We start from the raw sequence: 17,672 nt of genomic DNA on the forward strand, positions 1-17,672 counted from the left end.
TCAAGAGATAATTCAAATCATAGTTACTAGGAGCCAGTCAAAATGAATGGGTGAAGGGGAGCAGGGTACAGGAGAGGAGGTGGTGAAGCAAGATAGGAGGCCCTGGGTGAGGAACAGGAACAAGGCTGCCTCTCTGGCAGACGTCACGTTCTCAGTCCTTAGGCTCATCTTTCACAAAGTGGATGTGGCTCAGGCAGCTCCTCCCAAGACCTCATTTCCCCCGCACAGAGACTTTTGGAAGAGCATGCTGAGAAAATGTCACCTTGTGTGGGCTTTAATCACTTCCATGAGATGCCTCAGCTCTGTGGGGATCAGGGCAGTCTTGGGATGATGGCCCTTGCCCAGACCCCCAGTGGCAGCGATGATGGATGTGCCTATGTCCTTGGATGAGCTGGGTGGCCTTGCATGGTCTGATGGCCCCAAGTCAGAGGCCTGTGTTGTGGAGACTTGACTATTTCACGTTTGGAGAACAAAGCCCTCAAAACAAAGTGAAACTCTTGTCCCATGGAGCCTTCTTCAGACAATTCACTCTATGAGGATCAGGCTCTACTCTTGGAAGAGCCCTGGGAACCACTGTGCTCAGTCACTCTCAGTCTGTACTGCCCACTTGTGAGCTGACTCTGAGCTCAGAGCATGTTTGCCTGATTTAGGTAAGAGGACAGTCAAGTGTTAGGAAACCTCTACTGCATTCTGATGCCACCCAGTAAGCTGGGTTGAGGACATGGACCTGAGGTTTGAGAGGAGGGATAAAAGTCTCAGCAGGGAGGCAGATGCCATTTTCTAACATGAACAAGAAACTGCAACAAGGAATGATGGGTATTGAGAAAAAGTACGAGACAGAATCAGGACTGCCTAGAATTGGGGCATAGGCTCAATGATGGAATCATATTACAAGAAGCATCAAATAATCAAAGCCCCAAGTAGGCTTTCAGAAATGTTCAGGATTTGTAGGGTGAAGAGTAAGGAGTAAATAAACACAACTGGAAGTACAACCAAGGCACCTGATCCCTCAAGAAAAGATGCCACAGGGGTCAGGAGAAGCCACTGGTTTCCAGGAAGTTAAGAAATAGACCATGGGTCTTAGATTTAATGTCTTCAAAAGGAAAGGAAACAACTCTATATCAATGCACAAATTATGGCTGACTACCAACTATGTTCCTCCGGACTTTCAAGTGAGGGCAACATAATGAAATTCCCACCTCCCCCACCACTGTGACCACCAAAACACACCTCAAGAAGCACCCAACCCTGCCTCCTACTTCTGAGAGGACACCAGATCAGAACCCTATGTGGCATAAAATATGGCAGTTTAGAGTGCCTTATAATATCGTAACCACACTTCAGGGAAAAGAGGGGTTATTTAGCTATCTCAAAACCCCCAACTTCCTGAATGGATATAGCAGGCTCCAACCACCCAACACAGGTCCAATATGCAGGGTAGCTCTCTTTCCTCAAAGCCTAAGCAGCCCTTCCACACCCTTTTCACTAACAGTCCTGTCAATCAGCCAGGCTGAGGGAAGAAGCTTCTTAGAGACCCCTAGAGGAGGCTTCTATTTCCATTCTCAGATCAGGACCAGTGATTCTGAACCTATTTGAACTGTGACTTCCCTTGAGAGTTTTGAAGAAAACTATGGATCCTCTTCTTGGAAAAATGTACATTGCACATACAGGTAAAATTTTGTATAAAAACTTCAGCTTTACAGACCCCCCCAAAACACCAGCTTAAGAATTTCTGCCAAAGGCAAATCACTCCTTTTCTTACGCAAGAGCTGTTTCCCAGGGCTGATTAACTGCTATCTTATATGTCCAACAGGTGAATTAATATTCAGCATTGACCTCTAGTCATCCCACACCCTTGGCAGATGGCAGAGTCTCTGCTGTTGCCTGTAGCCAGAAGGAAGCAGAGTCTCTAGACAGAGACCACATTTTGTTTTTTAAAAAAGCACTCTAATCCACCACCACCACAAAACCTCAGACACCCCAGGTCTAGAACAGAGACACTCAATAAAAGACCAAAATAAATCTGGTCCAGTATAAAACGAGGTCTGTGAAGAGAGAGCCACAGAGTGATCCTCCTTGGACTGGCAGGAGAAAGAAAGGTATGAATGAGGGTAGGCCTGTACCTAGGCTGAAACGGGAAGGGGTCAGAACGGGTTCCCCTCCCTTTAGCTGAATGCAGACTAGCTATTTATTCTAGAGGCATCTGCTCTTCTCATGGTTCCTCTACCTAGAATGCAGAGGCTGCTGGAGGCAGTGCTCCTACTGACTGTTCAAGTTCCACATTTTTCTCCCTTTTTCCAATAACAACCACAACAATACAATGACAATAAGGATAAGGATAAGGATAGCACTTCTTGAACATTACTGTGGCAAGAGCTGTGCTATAAGCTCTTGACATAAATTGTTTCACTTAATCTTCCCAACAATCAAATGAGGTAGGCACTATTATCCCATTTACAGATGAGGAAATTGAGACTAGGAGAGGTTAGGCAGAATTGCTTAAGGCACAGAGCTAGTGAGTGACAGAGCCTAGATTTGCACCTAGGCCTGATTTCACACCTGATACTTTTAACCCCCACGCTAGGCTCCTTCCCCAAAGACCAGGACTCACACAAAAGCCTTGGAAATCCTCCAGAGCGACAGCCTGGTCTCCAAGTCCTTGCTTCCCATTCCCCACCCTCTGCCCACCATGCAGCAGCCTGGTTCTCCAAGGATCCACTTTATGGAGAACTGGCTAGAAACCCTCAAATTCTTTCTCCTATTTCTGTAAGACTTTGCTATGACTGTATAACTCCATAGCCTGGAGCCTAAATTTATTTTAAACTCAGCTGAGCTCAGGAGCCCCATTTCCTCCTCAGGTTTAGAATCAAGAAGGAAGGCTCTCTTCTGCTTCTTCCCTGCAGAGTTTTTAGGGGGAGGGGGTATGACTGTCACCACAACCATGTGAAAGATTGTGGGGGGGGGGAAGAGGGCCAAGTAACAGAGAGTAGAAGAGTCAGGATTCAGTGAAATGTCACCAATGATATTGGTGCTCTATGGAAGCCATAATTCTCTAGATAGCTCCTACCCCTCAGCATTTAGAAACAGGGCACATCACTTCTCAGATGGCTAGTCTCCTCCCTTTCCTCAATTAGTAGATTCCAGGGAGATTAAGTGCCCAGTTTATCAAGTGAAAAGCCATTCATATGCTTAGTGGCCAAGGGGCCCCCAAATTCGTGCTGAATGGCTAGAGCCCCAACTAATGATGCTTTGGGAAGCGTTTGAGGGCAGAGAGGGCATTAAGCTATCTGTTGAGTTCACAGTTACTGTCTTTTCCCCAGAGCCTCACCTAGAGATGAAAGAGCTAGGGAGAGGAGATACTGAGGCCCATACAGAGGTGGGAGGCACAGGATGCTAAGGATGCTAAGTTGGCAATAGGCAGAGAAAATCATCTCCTATTTAGGGCGCCTAAGTCACCTGTGGGCCAGCCGCAAGATAAAACAGGGGGACAATACTTGCATTCAAAGTGGATGAGGAAGTTAGCCCCAGAGGCACAGCTGACTTTCAGAAATGGCCTGGATTTGCTGGAGTCCAGTCATTTAGCTAACATATGTTTAGTGTCTGCCGTATGCCAGCCTCATCTGGACACTGGGGATGCCTCAGTGAGTCCTGCCCTCATGGCATTAGCCCATTGACAGAAAAAGACAATAAAGACAATCTTGGACAATGATAGGCACTAGGAAGACAAGTGAAAGAGAGCAGTGAGGGAGAGTGATTGGAGGGGCCATTTCAGTTTGGGTTGTCAGAGCCAGCCTCCTTGAAGCAAGAATGTACAAGCTGAGGCCTATTAGGAGAAGGGACAGCTGTGTGGAGATCTGGAGGGAAGTACATTCCAGGTGGAAGGAAGAGCAAAGCCAAAGACCTTTAGGTGGCAATCGGCTCCACACATTCAAGATGCAAGGAGATGACCCTATGGCTTAAGAGAAGTGAACAAGAGGTAGAAGAAAGGACAGAAAGCTGGACAGTTAGGCAGGGGCCAGCTCATAAGGGCCTTGACATCGTATTTACAAGTGGGCTGCTGTGTGGAGAATGGACTGCAGGGGGAAAGAATAGCAGTAAGGAGACTGGCGAGGAGGCAGTTAGGTGAGAAAATGGGCGACCACATAATTTGTCATCCAAACCAGGGACAACAGGTAGAGCCGGGACTGGCCATTGACAGAAATCTACCTGCAACTAGCAAGCTCCAGCCAGGACTGTCATAGAAGTTCAGCAGTTTTTAGCGGTTCTGTTCTGTCACGGAGCTTCCAGCTGTAGAAGAATCACTTTTCTGTTTGGTCCCAGGCTCCTGGGCTGCTGGCCCATGCCTGAACATTTGGGTTTTGCCTGGAGGCCGTGGGTTACAGTTGCAGCACATACATGGAGTACGCTCTTCTCCCTGTGCACCCTGGGCGACAACCAACAGTACACAGATGAAAGAACAAATAGGAGAGATGTGGCCACCCCTTCTGGAGGTGGTGTTGAGAGGGTGGAAGCCAGAGAGGGATGGACAAGCTCTAAGTTGCAGAGCAGAGATTCTTAACTTGGCCTCAGGGGGTCTGTGAAGCAGGTGAAAGGATCACAAACTTTCATCAGATTCTCAAGCCAAAGACTCCCAAAGACGTGAAGAACCTTTGCTTTAGAGAACCGTGGCTCTCACACTTCAACGTGCCATAGAATGACCTGGTAAGTTTGTTACAACAGGGATTTCTGGGCCCCAGAAGAGCAAAGCTAAGGTTCTGATTCAGTTCGGTGTGGAGTTGGGCCCAAGAATTTGCAATTCTAGCAATTTCTAAGGGAATACTCATGCTTTTAGGTCCAGGGACCACGCTTTAAGAATCACTACTTTAGAGGATACAAAACACATGAGGGCTTCCAGTTTAAATTATGAACTTCTCTTTTCAGACAAGAGTTCTAACAGATGCCACAGCCATCTAAACCACCCCAAGTCCCCAGGAATTTCATATTTTATTTTTGGAAGAGGCCCCTGGAGAGTGACAGACTCTGGACCTCCTCTTGGAGGTCAGGAAGCATCTGGAAAATAGCATTTTAGAGGATGCAGGAAAGTGCCTTTAGAGACCTAAAAGCCCAAACACTAACTCTGTGCTAGAAACTACAGGACTAGTTGATCCAATAAGTAGGGCAATTACTGGTGAATAGGGAGGTTTGGGGAATCTGGGCTGACCGGGGTCCTTTCCTAGAGACTGCCTCCTGATCCTTTCTGAGCCTATATCTGAAGCCAGATGGGCCGAGATAGGAGGTCTGCCTTAAGGAGGACAGAGTGTCTGCTGGGGGCTATAATCTGGGAAAAAGAAAGAAATCAACAACTCCACTAGACAGAATTCAAGGGCTTCATTCACAGAGCTCTTTGATCAAGCCATTGTGGTGAGGGTGGGAAAAGGCAGGAATAGTATTTAGGGCTGTGCTTAAACAAGAGCAGTGGAGAGAGGCCTAGAAAGGCTACTTGCCAGCTTTCCTCAGCCCTCCTCTGAGTAAGTCATTCCCCCATGAAAGGGGAGGGGGAAATGAAAATGTGGATTCATTCATGAATCAACCTTCAGAACAGGAAGTGTGGCTTTTGAGCTATACAGGGAACATAAGCTCTGCCATTCAGCTAAATACATCCTAAGGTGAGGCAAAGTCAGGGAGACTCTACAAGTTGAAGAGGAGGCAGAACCTTATGGGGAAGACAATACACTAGAGTGAGACCAAGGATGTGCTTTGACATTAGCTCGCCAGGACTTGTGACTTGTGACCTGACTATGTGACCCTGGGCATGTTACTTAATCTCTCTGTGCCTTAGTCTCCTCTTCCGTAAAATGGGGGTAATGATAGTGCCTATCTCTTGGGTTGTATTAGAATTAAATTTAAAAATTTAAAAACCTAGATAAAAAAACTTAGCTTGGAACCTTTCATATTCTGAGCATTCAGTGTTTAAACAAATAAATAAAAAGTAGTGGGTCTGGAAAAATGTAAGATGGTAGCAGTACAGACACACCCTTAGTGTCACTGCCAGAGACCAAAAAAGTGGGGTAGGTTAGAGCTGCTGCCAATCTCCCCAGGAGAATGATACAGAAACTCCTGCTAGTTGGGGAAGGTGCAAAGGTGTGAACTTGGTATGCAAGGACAGTCAGGATTCCTAGGATGGTGGGGTTAACTGGACAATCCCATTGGCTGTAAGTGGGGATATCCCACTCTTTTAAACACTGCAACATTCACTGACTCTGTTTTGTGACATTTCCTCATTGCCAACCTGAGTGTCAAATGGCCTGATTTGAAGAAATCAAAAGAAATAAAATCAGTGTTGGTAGGGAACTGGAATGACATTACTGAAAACACTCTGGAGATTTGCAATATGAAGGTATAATCCCCATTTTCAGGGGGAAAAAAAAAAAAAAGGCTCCTCCTCCTCCAGTCCCAGAAGTGTGGGGGATGGTGCTGCAGGGAAAGCGGTGGTGATGTGCGCTGGCCCTGAAGTTAGCTAGCAGTCAAACACTGAAAAAGAGATCTCTTCTTTCCTCTGATCCTGAATGAGCACAACCTCTTCCAAAACCCTGTACTCTAAATCAGAAAGTCCTGTCTGCTTGGAAAGAAACTGTTGCTGGAACTAGGAACAAGGGAGATTTCTAAAAACCACGCAAAAGAGCCAAAGTAAATGACACACCACATGGTTAAATAAAAGTTAACATCTATTAGAGGCGGGGCAGAGAAGAGATTGACAATTACATCACTTTAGAAAACAAAGTGCTACATAAAAATGATAAATAGTTCTGTTGAACATCCTGGGCACCTTTCTTGAGGGTCTCGAATGGTACTATAAGCTTTGTCCTGTAGTACAGACTATCCCAAGTCTGGGATGTTCCCCCTGTAGCCCTGCAGAACTTCACTACTTGCTCTTCAACATGACCACAGGGCATCTTTAACCACAGTCTCATCTGGAATCTTTAAAAGAGGAAGACCACAGTGAGGAAGGGGCCTGGCTTCTGATTTTTAATCCTCTTATATTTACCACAAATCAAGGCTAGAGTTCCCACCTCAAGCTCCTACATAACTAGAGAGTTCATCTCTTGAACAGGGATCCAGGGGTTTGTCTGATTCCACCCAGAGCCCAGAAGGGAATCTGGTCTCCTGTTCGGTGTGTGACCCCTAAATCAAAGGCCCTGCAGAGCTTAGGGAAAACTTTTCTTTGCTCTGCGCCTCCTATGTCCAAACAGTGACACTCTCAGTTTTAAGTTTTCATACAACAAAGTTTCTGCATTATTTTTTATTGGATTGATGGTTGTCAGATGTAGAAAGGAGGGCCATTTTAGCAAGAAAAAAAAAACCCAGTAACAACAACAGCAAAACTTTCTTGGGATTCACCCAGGAAAGCCTGGAACTGTAATACTAGGATCTTGAGATATTATTATGGCCACACATCAGTCTTTTAGAATGTAACTGCTGTCACATCCATTTAAATACCACTGAAAAATTTTCCATGGTGTGAATAAAGTTCCTGCAACTGCTTGTTCCAAGCCTCCTTATATCCAGCCTGAAGGTAAGTGAAAGCATGAGCAAAGATAAAACGGGGAGAAAGCCAGAAATAAAACTTCCAACCCTACTTCCCAAAGGTTGGGTGAAATGTCATATACCTAAGGCTGCCACTCCATTTTTTTTGGTCCAATAAGCTAATTTCCTATAAGAAGACCCCATTAAAACTATTCTGAAGGATCACTCCTGCACATTTTCATTGGTAACTTCGTTCTCTGCCTACCACTCCACTCACCAGAAAAGCAGTTTTGAAAGGGTCTTATTTTAAAGCACAAACCTCTATTTTCTGCAGAGGATTCTCTTCATGTTTTGTTATGTACTCTTTTGTAGCTCTTCTACTAGCCTGAACCAATTTCAAATTTAAAACGACAGAAAACAAACAAAAAAAAAACTTCCATGGGAAAGGGGCATGATTTATGGGACAAGTTTTTCTTTCTCCTTGGTTGTGATGGCTGGGTTAACCATCATGCCGTCAGAGAATTTTAAAAACTGACTCAAGAAAACACGCAAGTCACTCACATAAAATCTTTAGAAATAAATAAATTTGTTTTAAAATGAAATAGAAAATAGAGTTTTCCAGTGTGAGAGAGAGCACACTTAATGCTTGAAGCCAATTAACGATCAGGCAAGTATACCTGTTACTAAGTACAAAAAACAGTTTCCATCTATCAAAGAAAAAAAAAATGCAAGAGCAACCAGGTCCCCCCAAAGACACTGAAACAAAAGACTGATCTGTTTATATAGTCACATGAAAAATAAACATCTTTATTTTTTTGCCTACTTTATTTCATTTTTTCAAATAAAATTTAAATCTGTACAAAGTATACTGTTACAGTATATATTTTGTAAGAATCAATGCCTAAAAGAATCACAATACTTCAATAAGCAGTACAGCAGACCTCGCTAGTTTCAGCTTTGATATTGAACAAACTCAAGCCGGCTGATGCACAACACATTTGCTTGGTTTCCACATGGTGAGTTCCCAGCACTGAGATGGGAGAACATGACAGCAAGTATGGTTATATTACAGCCCGACACACTGCGCTTCTTCATGTGATAATAACTGCACATATTTAATACAGAATGCTCAAATTTACTTTTTAAATTGCATTTGCTTACTTCTTAGTTGGCAAAATTCAGCATTCTTAATGGGGTCCCCAAACAGTGCAAATTAATGATATTCTACTGTATAATTGGCACATCTCCAATACGGATTAACTTGTAAACTCAAAGAATATCACAACTTTGTCCTAAATTTTAACTAATATACATCTGGTCCATTTAACCAAAGTCATTTTGGAAAGATATTAAAGAACAATTCTATTTTTGAAAGGATACTCTTTTGACCATTCTTTAGAGAAGTAAATTTTTAAATTGTCATTAAAATGTTTTACTATAAAAGTTTTACAAACTTGATTAGAAATTTCAAGATTATGATTCACAGCAGACAAATACAAACTTTATATTCCAACAATACCTCCTTTTAGACTTTCAAAACAGAGCACAACCATGTCAGCTGTGTTAACTAAAATTCTGAACAGTGTACTAAATTGATAAGTGGTGCTGGGTCTAGCAAGTGTAAATACACAGTATATTTAATGAAAAGAATTGTCTTCTTTATACTTTATTTGTTTTCCCATAAGGAAACATTAATGTTTACATTCTTTAATAAAGTTAATCTTACATCAGAATATAACTTAATACTGTCAGCAACAGGGACCACACACAGTAAATAAGAAGCACATTTAAAATAAGTCTGAATTCACATAGATTAACATTTGTTGGTTAATAAAATATCGACAGTATTACAATCTTACAATATTTACAGTAAGAAAAATCTAGAGTAATATATACCTTTCACAGCAGGATTCCTTTTTTATTTTTTAAAATTATTTCTTCCAGTTTGGGATTGTGTATACATGAAAAGCTCAAATAAAGCAACTCTGCAATATAATCTTAAAATAATGGCTACTGGGGGGAAATTCTATCACAACCATTGAAAATAATGGTGACTTTTCACGGAGTCTGTGGCATCTGAGAACCCAGTTAATTAACCAAAGTCTTGCCCCAACCAGCCTCAGTTACCCAGATTAAAGCTGCAGAACTCCGGCCTTCCCTGACTGCTGAAAACCCAACAGATTTTCTCAACATGCTATAAGAAAAGAGGGAAATAGGTTTCAATTCACACCTCATGGCTGGAAGCCTACGGCTAGTGCATATTCCCCAATTTATGCTAAAAGGGCCCATTTCATCTCCAAAGCCTCACAAGAGTTTACGCTTCAACTACAGGGCACTTTGACATGGAGCTCACTCCTTCCTCAACTCTTGTGCATTAAGATAAGGCATGAACTTGGCCCATATAATACACACCAGCATCTTACTTGGGACCAGGGCAAAGAAACAGGCTAATGCAGTTTGCACTGAGGTCAACAGGGAAAATGGGAAGCGATGCACATTTCCAATTAGAATGGCAAGAAGAAGACCCACATCCCTAAACTGGAATTTGGCCAGGGCCTCAGAGTTAGCACCCCCTCTCTGAGTACCACAAGCAATTAGGATGTGTGCTCTAGGCCTCCTCCGAGAGAGCGTCTACAGTAAGTAACACCATGTGGGACATTAGTTCAGTGATGACTCCCAAGAAAACAGATACAATTCTTGAATCTGGGGCTGTCCACAGCACCTGAGGTCACTCATCTGAGCTGTGACCTGTCCCAACCCTGCTTACTTTAAGAGATCTGATGGGCACAGAGCACTCAGGGATATGGCTGCTGGCTACTTTGGACTCTAGATCTCACAGGTAATCAACAGGTATCTGGGATTGAATTAGCAAACTGTACCATAGCTCCTTAAACAGACACTGTCAGGTTTGAAATCATGTCAAGCATGAATCTTCACTGTCAGGTCAGAAATCAAAGTGGGAATCTTCCCACATCAGCCAAGGTTATTTTGTCAAAACCTTAGAGGAGTTGGACAGTTTTTCATGTTCCAAGTGATTAGTTTACTTATTTCAGTTAAGCTGGATTGGCAAACCAGACTGATCTATTTAGTTAGCTTTGTTTTGTTTTGTTTTGTTTTTCTTTTTGATTCTTATGTATGTGTTAACCCAAAGCTGTTGTATTTGGGCTAAATACACTGACAGAGAAAATTCAAACAACAAAAGTTTTCAGCAAACTTCTGTGGTATTTTCTTTTTGGAAGTCAATGCAAGATCTAAAGGTATTTCTACCCAACAAAGTCTGTTTAAGTGTTTAATGTTATTTCCTTTTTGGTCCTATACAGAATGCTATGGTTTCTATATAGGTCTGAATGCTGCTCCATGTAGATTCCTTCTGTATATCTAAAAATATATACTTTTCAGTAGTTCAATACATGGTTAATCTTCCCACAGAGGAAGATTTTTGTAATCACAAGTTGCAAAGTAGAAAAAAATCTCCTTTCTAAGAAAGGAAATATACTTTCCTATTGTACACTTTTGAAGAAGCCCAAAGGCATGCACCAAAAATCATTATGAAAACTAATACATGCATTAAAATGGTGTAGAGTTAAAGTGCTGTTTCTCAATTTTTTAATTTGGAGAAGACATTTTGTCAGTTGTTGACTCAAAGATCTCCCCCCCACCCCGCCCACCCCATTCCATGGCATCAAGAGAGAAAAGTAAAAAGTATGCATAAATCTTTAAACTGTTCTTTACATAGGGGAAAGGACAGATACAACAACTATCCTATTTATAAACTGGATTCCCAGTTTTAAATAAAATCAATATTTACTGGTAAAAATTGTCAAAGCTAACACATCCAAACAGTAAATAATGTGCTACTAGTAAATAATGTTCTACATAGAGAATAATTTACTTTGGTTTTATGTACCTTCTCAAAAATAATACTGGTGTCCCATACATCACCAAACTGATGTGTTCCAGCAAAGTTGTAAGGCAAATCTTTTTTTCCTAGTGACATCTTTTTTCCCAACAGACAAAACTAAAATCTTTTGGTGAGGAAGAGGTTAAGATAATAGCTAACCCCTTGGCATCCTGAGCATTGTGGTTTATTGAACTCTACCCTGCGAGAAGCTGTTAGGCACCCTGACCCCTGCCTTGAACCAGGAATGGCTCCCACGTCTAGAGATGCCCTAACTCCTTATAAATAGCTCTCAGAACATTGCTTTTTCCTTCTGTCTGGATGTTATAGTGTCTAGCAAAGCTGGTTGCAATGTCACATTTTGCTAGTAGGGGCCACCATCTAACAATAATTCCAATCTGAAATGTTTTAAGCTAATAGTTCTTTATTTTATCAATTAATTGCATTACAATTTTCTCTATAGAGTTTTCTTAGAGCAGAGATCCTTAACTTGGGTTTCAGAAGATGTGTGATGCCCCTGAGGTTGTATGTAAAATTATCTATGTATGTGCATTTTTTTTATCTGGGGAGAGGGCCCATCACTTTCATCAGATTATCAAAGGTATCTGTGATCTCAAAAAGGGGTTACAGGGACTTAGAGGGATACCCGTAATTCATTTTACACTAGGACTGGGAAATGGGGGCAGAAAACTAAAAATGGCCTCAAAAAAAAGGGGCCAAATTGCTGATCTTTTCCCTTTATTCACATTTGGGAAATAAGTGCTTCAACCTAGGAAAAATAATTAATTAAGCTGATTAAACTCCATTAAAAATAATCAAAGCCATTCTCTAAAATATTTTCATTTTCCATATATGGTAAGTTTAGTCTCCAAGAAAAGGTTTGGAGATTGAATTTTTCTCTTTTCCCTAAGGAAATTCATAAACATAATGCTGATAATCTACATTTAAAGATCTGACAACCTAAAACTTAAGACAACTCTAACACTACAAACCCTTAATTTACAATTTTGAGTAAAGGATTATCTAGAGTCAAATACACATTTGTCAACTTTCATCCCCCAAAATTGGTCCACAGTTAGACAACTACCGGGCACAATTCCACTAGATAAACCTAAAATCTAAACAAAACGGAAGTTTAATTTCTATCCCAGTTGAAAACAAAAGCACAAGGTTCTACAGTAAAGTCCAGCCACAAACATTCACACTATGTCATAGAGGACTTTCTCATTTCAATACATCACTGAATTACCAACAGAATTTGCAAACATGAGATCCAGAAAGACTACCAAACATGCTGAGAAGAGCATGTCAAGAATTAAACCACCACCCTCTGCCCCCCCTACCCCCATCCAGAAACACACTCAGGCATTCCAAAAATAAACCAGATCTAAAGAGAGGCCTCTTGCTTGTTAGTTTTAAGTATGAAGTGCCTAAAAGGCTATGGGAAAGGGAATATAAAATGAAAAAAATTAAATAACTTACAAAAATTAATTTTAGCCAAAACACATTTCTGTTCTATTGACAAAACTATCAACTTTTTTTTTTTTTTTTGCAATTTTAAACACTGTGTTTCACAACCTAAGACAAAAAATAAGTTCACAGGTACACATCTTGTTCTCCTATTCTTTCTAGAGCACATCTTGAGGTTATAAGAATGCTTCTAGTTAAAATAAAGACTCTTATCCCTTGCCACCCTCCCCCCCTCAAAAAGTGAGTGAACCTTGAATTCCAAAAAGGAATACTCATTTAATGTAATTATTTCAATACCAGTTATATCACATAGACCATGATGAAACTCTATGAGCATTATGGAAAACTACATGAAAGAGGGAGCTGCCACTTGCCACCCACTTCACTTCCAGCTTTTTAAGCCAATACCCAGCTAGACTCAGATCCCATTGACTTCAGTAAAAACAAATCAACACTCCAAAACCAGGCCATCTCAGGCTAGAAGCTGGATCTCAAAGACATCGTTTCATATATATATATATATATATATTTTTTTTTCTATCCTAAGCTTTCATTTTGTCTATTCAAATAGTTTAATAAAGCTCACATTTACAAAGGATTACATTGGCAAATAAAGGCCCATATTAAAAATTTTATCAAAACAAATTTTTGTTCTACATAGCTAACACTAAGAAATATTTTCTTGGACTTATAAAGCATATTTAATTGCATATAAGTTTTGCTTTGGGTGGGATATTGAAAACAATTCTGTAAGAAATTAGAAAAGACTAGAAACAAAAGTGAAAGTGACTAGTCTTAACTTTCAAAAAATCAAGTGCAAAGATAAATAGTGCAAATAATGAAAACTAGAAATTTTATAGGCAACTTTACATCTTTCCTGCTTTTGCACTTTTATATATTGACAACTTTATAAACCCTAACAACTGTATGCAGCATGGAAATGGGCTATCATTTATCTCTATTGACTAGACTCAAGGAATCCTTTCAAAGGCAGTCATTTAAATCACTGGTTCTTGACTAGGTTTGGGAATTCACTTTTTAAAAGACAATTCCTAAGGGAGAGGCTATTTAACAAGGCTCTGCATGGACTTGAACAAGTTATAGAATGTAAGTGTATTATAATTTAAAATCTGTATGATGCAAAAAGCATACTAAGTGCTAACTCTAAAAAATAAATTATAATAAAAAGAATTCTGCTATTATTAGTGAACTTGATATTTGGGGAAAAAAAGTTACTTTTCCAGATACAAAATCAGAACCTCTTTTTTTAGCTATCTTTAAAGAAATTTTACCACTAATGCATACAGATTTGGGTAAAATGAAATAAATAATCTGTCAGAATCACTGAGAATAAGTCGATATTAAACTAAGAAAGATTTGAAATATACTTGAATTATGCAATTTAAAAACAACATATTATAACAATTCTTTATCTTAAATAATTAAAAATGTTCCTGGGATACTGGGAAGAGAAATCTAAACACTATCAATTCACCCTACAAAGAACATAAGAACTTCCAAGATACACTAAATTATATTATTAACATCTGCCACCACTGAACACTTGGGAATTCTACGATTTTAAAGTAACAGGAAAAGTGGGAAAACAAACAGAAATTAGAGTTTGGGAGGGTATGTCACCTAATTTCAGCAATATAATATTATTAAGGGTCTCATAAGGCCCACAGTGTTAAATGGTGGGACTGCAAGTGTAAAAAAAATGTTTAAAATACCTAAAATTATAGTTTAGTGTTTTTACCTGGCTTATTCTCTTCTTGTAAGAAATTAATGTGGACCAAAAGGCTCAAGGTTCTCTAAAAACAAACACAATATGGATCTTTGTGAACTGGAAAATCTAATGCTTTGATCTTAGGACAATTTTGAAAAGTAAAGCTAAACTACACCGTAACATGAGCCCAGGAAAATAGTCTGTATAATAAACTTTCTGATAGTTTAAAAATGATAACTGAAACAGTTTAAAATTTTCTTAATCTTCTTTCCCTCAAAATAGTAAGTCCCTACTACCAACATGCTTTGACCACAAAAGCTGTCATTCCACAATTGTGCTACTTAATTTGTCCAGAAAAGCAAACATCTTACACCTGAAAATAGATTTGTATAATGCATCATCATCCTAACAACTAGCTACAGACCAATAGCTTCCTCATAACCAACAAGGGACCCATTTTCTCTGGCTTTACTGAAACTTCATTAGTGAATATCAACTTCATTGTCCTTAGCAAACAACTCTCATTTAAGACTCCATCTTAGTAACTTTACCTACCTCTAATAACAATTTCTCCCACTTTACCTCCAAACCATTCGCTTATATAACTCACACTCCCATTCATGAACACATTAAATAGTTCTTCCCTTTCTGCTCTCAAATTTCCAAACCAGTAAATCTCAGCCTCCAGTAACTTACCTAAAATACACATACTTCTTACTCTCTTCAATTCACAAATTTCTTAACAATTTCAATGCCCTTCAAACTGCCAACTTAAGACTATAGGGAAAATAGCACTCAGAAAAACTGCGCAATTATCTTATCATACAGAAATCTTTCTGGGATCAGTTAGCTATGTCCTAAGGCAGGAGCCAGCAATTTCTTTACTTCCCTCTTAAAAGGGTAAGCGTGAGTGTCACTGGCAGGACTATGGCAAGGAGAAGAATAAAGGAGAGAGAAACAAGGAAAAAGGAGGATGGGAGGGAAAAAAAAGCCAAATGTAGATGGTAGGGAGGTAAGTCAAATGCCACCAACAACAACCTACACTGGAAATTGCCAATCCACTCCAGCTAAATGGGAGTCTGACCTAATCCCAACATGTATCTAATAATTCATTAGCTGATGCCCATCACTAGTTAAGCTAGTCCAGGTGAATACATAAGTCACCTGTCCTGTAAGTTTGCTACTTCACAATAAGGACAGCTTAAGTCCTCCACGGATCCTTCTGTTTTAATCTAGTTTAGACTAAAACACATGTTAAGAAGAGTATTTCCATGATTCTCAAAATTCCAGAATATAAAGGTTTGGTCCTTGAACTTGGAGGCTCTTGAATTATTAAAGTATTCCCTAAATAAAGAAAATTAAACTCTTCGCTTAAATTTTTCCATGAAATGCTACAAAATTTTAATTAATAAGCAGATTCCTAATCATCACCAAAACAAAGTATGCTTTCATGAAAATTCAAAACTCTTCCAATTCCAAAATGAATGAAATATTTTGGGTCTGTAATTAACTTTATTTTACATAGAGGATCACCACCATGTTTCTACCTATCGAACAAGACAATTTTCCACAAAAGCAAAGCACATCAGGGGAAAAGAAAGAAAACAAATACCAAACATAATATGGGGACAAAATAAAAATACATGAGTAACTATGAAATTTTTATAAGAAAAAATGTTTCTAACAAATGACCTCTGCCATACTCAGCTTTCCTAATGACATGAATTGCCTAGACCATTCAACATCAAAACTTGGTAGTCAGTTTAGCAGCTGGAAGATGACAAATTGTTGGCTTGAAACCAATCATATCTTTTACTTTTCACGTGGTTGTTTTTGCATTATGAAATTCTACCTGACATGCTAATGCTAGTTTAGATGATCTTCACTTAGCCCATAATAATGAAAATTCTGTTTGAAAAGAGCCTGTCAAACGGCCTAGGCCTTAAATCTAGGTTTTTAGGATCAAATAACTCCCCAAATATTAAAATCAGCTTTTCTTAAAAATATATTGCAAATTCTCTATAGTAATTAATGTTGCTGAGTGAAAACAGTAGTTTCAATAACAATGATCATTTTAGTTTTATAATGTACTTCATTACAAATGGTCTAAATTCAGTTAACTCGCAATTTAGAAACCCAGAAGTATTATAATGTATGATTTAAAAATAGATAAACTTTAACAGACAATTTTGCACAAATAACTTTAGTGAATTTATTCACTTAAGCAATTCTGATAAATCTCTTTTCTATTCATTCTACTCTCGATGAGGAAGTATATATTGCTCCAAATTATTAAGATATTCAAATTTAAGGATAATCAACTATAAATGTTATACTCAGAGTTATCACCAATTGTTCCAAACCTAAGCTGCTGAAGATTCGCTTCTTTTAGCATTCTTTTACATAGAAAGCAGGATCTCATCCTGATATTGAAATAACTTGCAAAAAAGTCATTAGATTTGGTATCTGATTTTTTTAATGGGGAAAATATTAAAAGTATGTTCACATGTAAAGTAAAATGAATTGTGGAGCTATGAAAACAACTAGAGCAACAATTTCTGAACTCTCCATTTAAAAATAATCTGGAAGAGTGTGTGTGTGTGTGTGTGTGTGTGTGAGAGAGAGAGAGATATGGGAAAATGAGTGGGAATATTGAAGAAGAGAGGGTGAACCACGTGTGGGAGATATAAGTAATCATGCCCATGGTGGGTTCTCCATGGCTGGCATATAACCCAACATGTCATTAAAAAAAAAAAAAAAAAATGTTTAGAAAGTTTCAACAGTGCCAAATGCAAAATGTTAAAGCAAAGAAACAATGAATGAGATAACCCCCACAAACATCAAGTTCCATATGAAAACAGGAAGAAAAAAATTGATATATGCATCTTTTTTAATATACCAAATCTTAATTGACTTAAAGATTATATATAAAGTGCTTGGGCCATGGTACCCACCCAGATTCTCATTATCAATGGACTTATCTTTTCCCCTCCCTTCCACCCAAATTTAGTTCAGTGTTCCTGCAGAAAAAGTACAGCATTCCTATATTGGTAAGAATAAGAAATGAAAACA

The 17,672-nt window shown here is 39.3% G+C and overlaps 2 protein-coding genes across 2 annotated transcripts in view; both read right to left on the reverse strand.

Moving 5' to 3' along the window:
* The window catches only part of PURA (purine rich element binding protein A), a 46,959-nt gene that overhangs the window by 17,133 nt on the left and 12,154 nt on the right, over window positions 1-17,672 (reverse strand). The gene's annotated exons all lie outside the window — the stretch shown is intronic.
* Window positions 8,290-17,573, reverse strand: IGIP (IgA inducing protein). Its single transcript, XM_053907431.1, has one exon. It carries the CDS (start codon window positions 8,614-8,616, stop codon window positions 8,455-8,457), a length of 162 nt encoding a protein of 53 aa, XP_053763406.1. The 5' UTR covers window positions 8,617-17,573; the 3' UTR covers window positions 8,290-8,454.

The sequence above is a fragment of the Panthera pardus genome, unplaced genomic scaffold, assembly GCF_024362965.1.
Source record: "Panthera pardus isolate Hobbes unplaced genomic scaffold, ASM2436296v1 HiC_scaffold_2, whole genome shotgun sequence".
In the NCBI taxonomy this organism is placed as follows: Eukaryota; Metazoa; Chordata; class Mammalia; order Carnivora; family Felidae; genus Panthera; species Panthera pardus.

Bases quoted from the DNA above. Each gene is read 5' to 3' on its own strand.
- IGIP (XM_053907431.1), bottom strand. From the start codon at position 8,616: ATGTGCAGTTATTATCACATGAAGAAGCGCAGTGTGTCGGGCTGTAAT.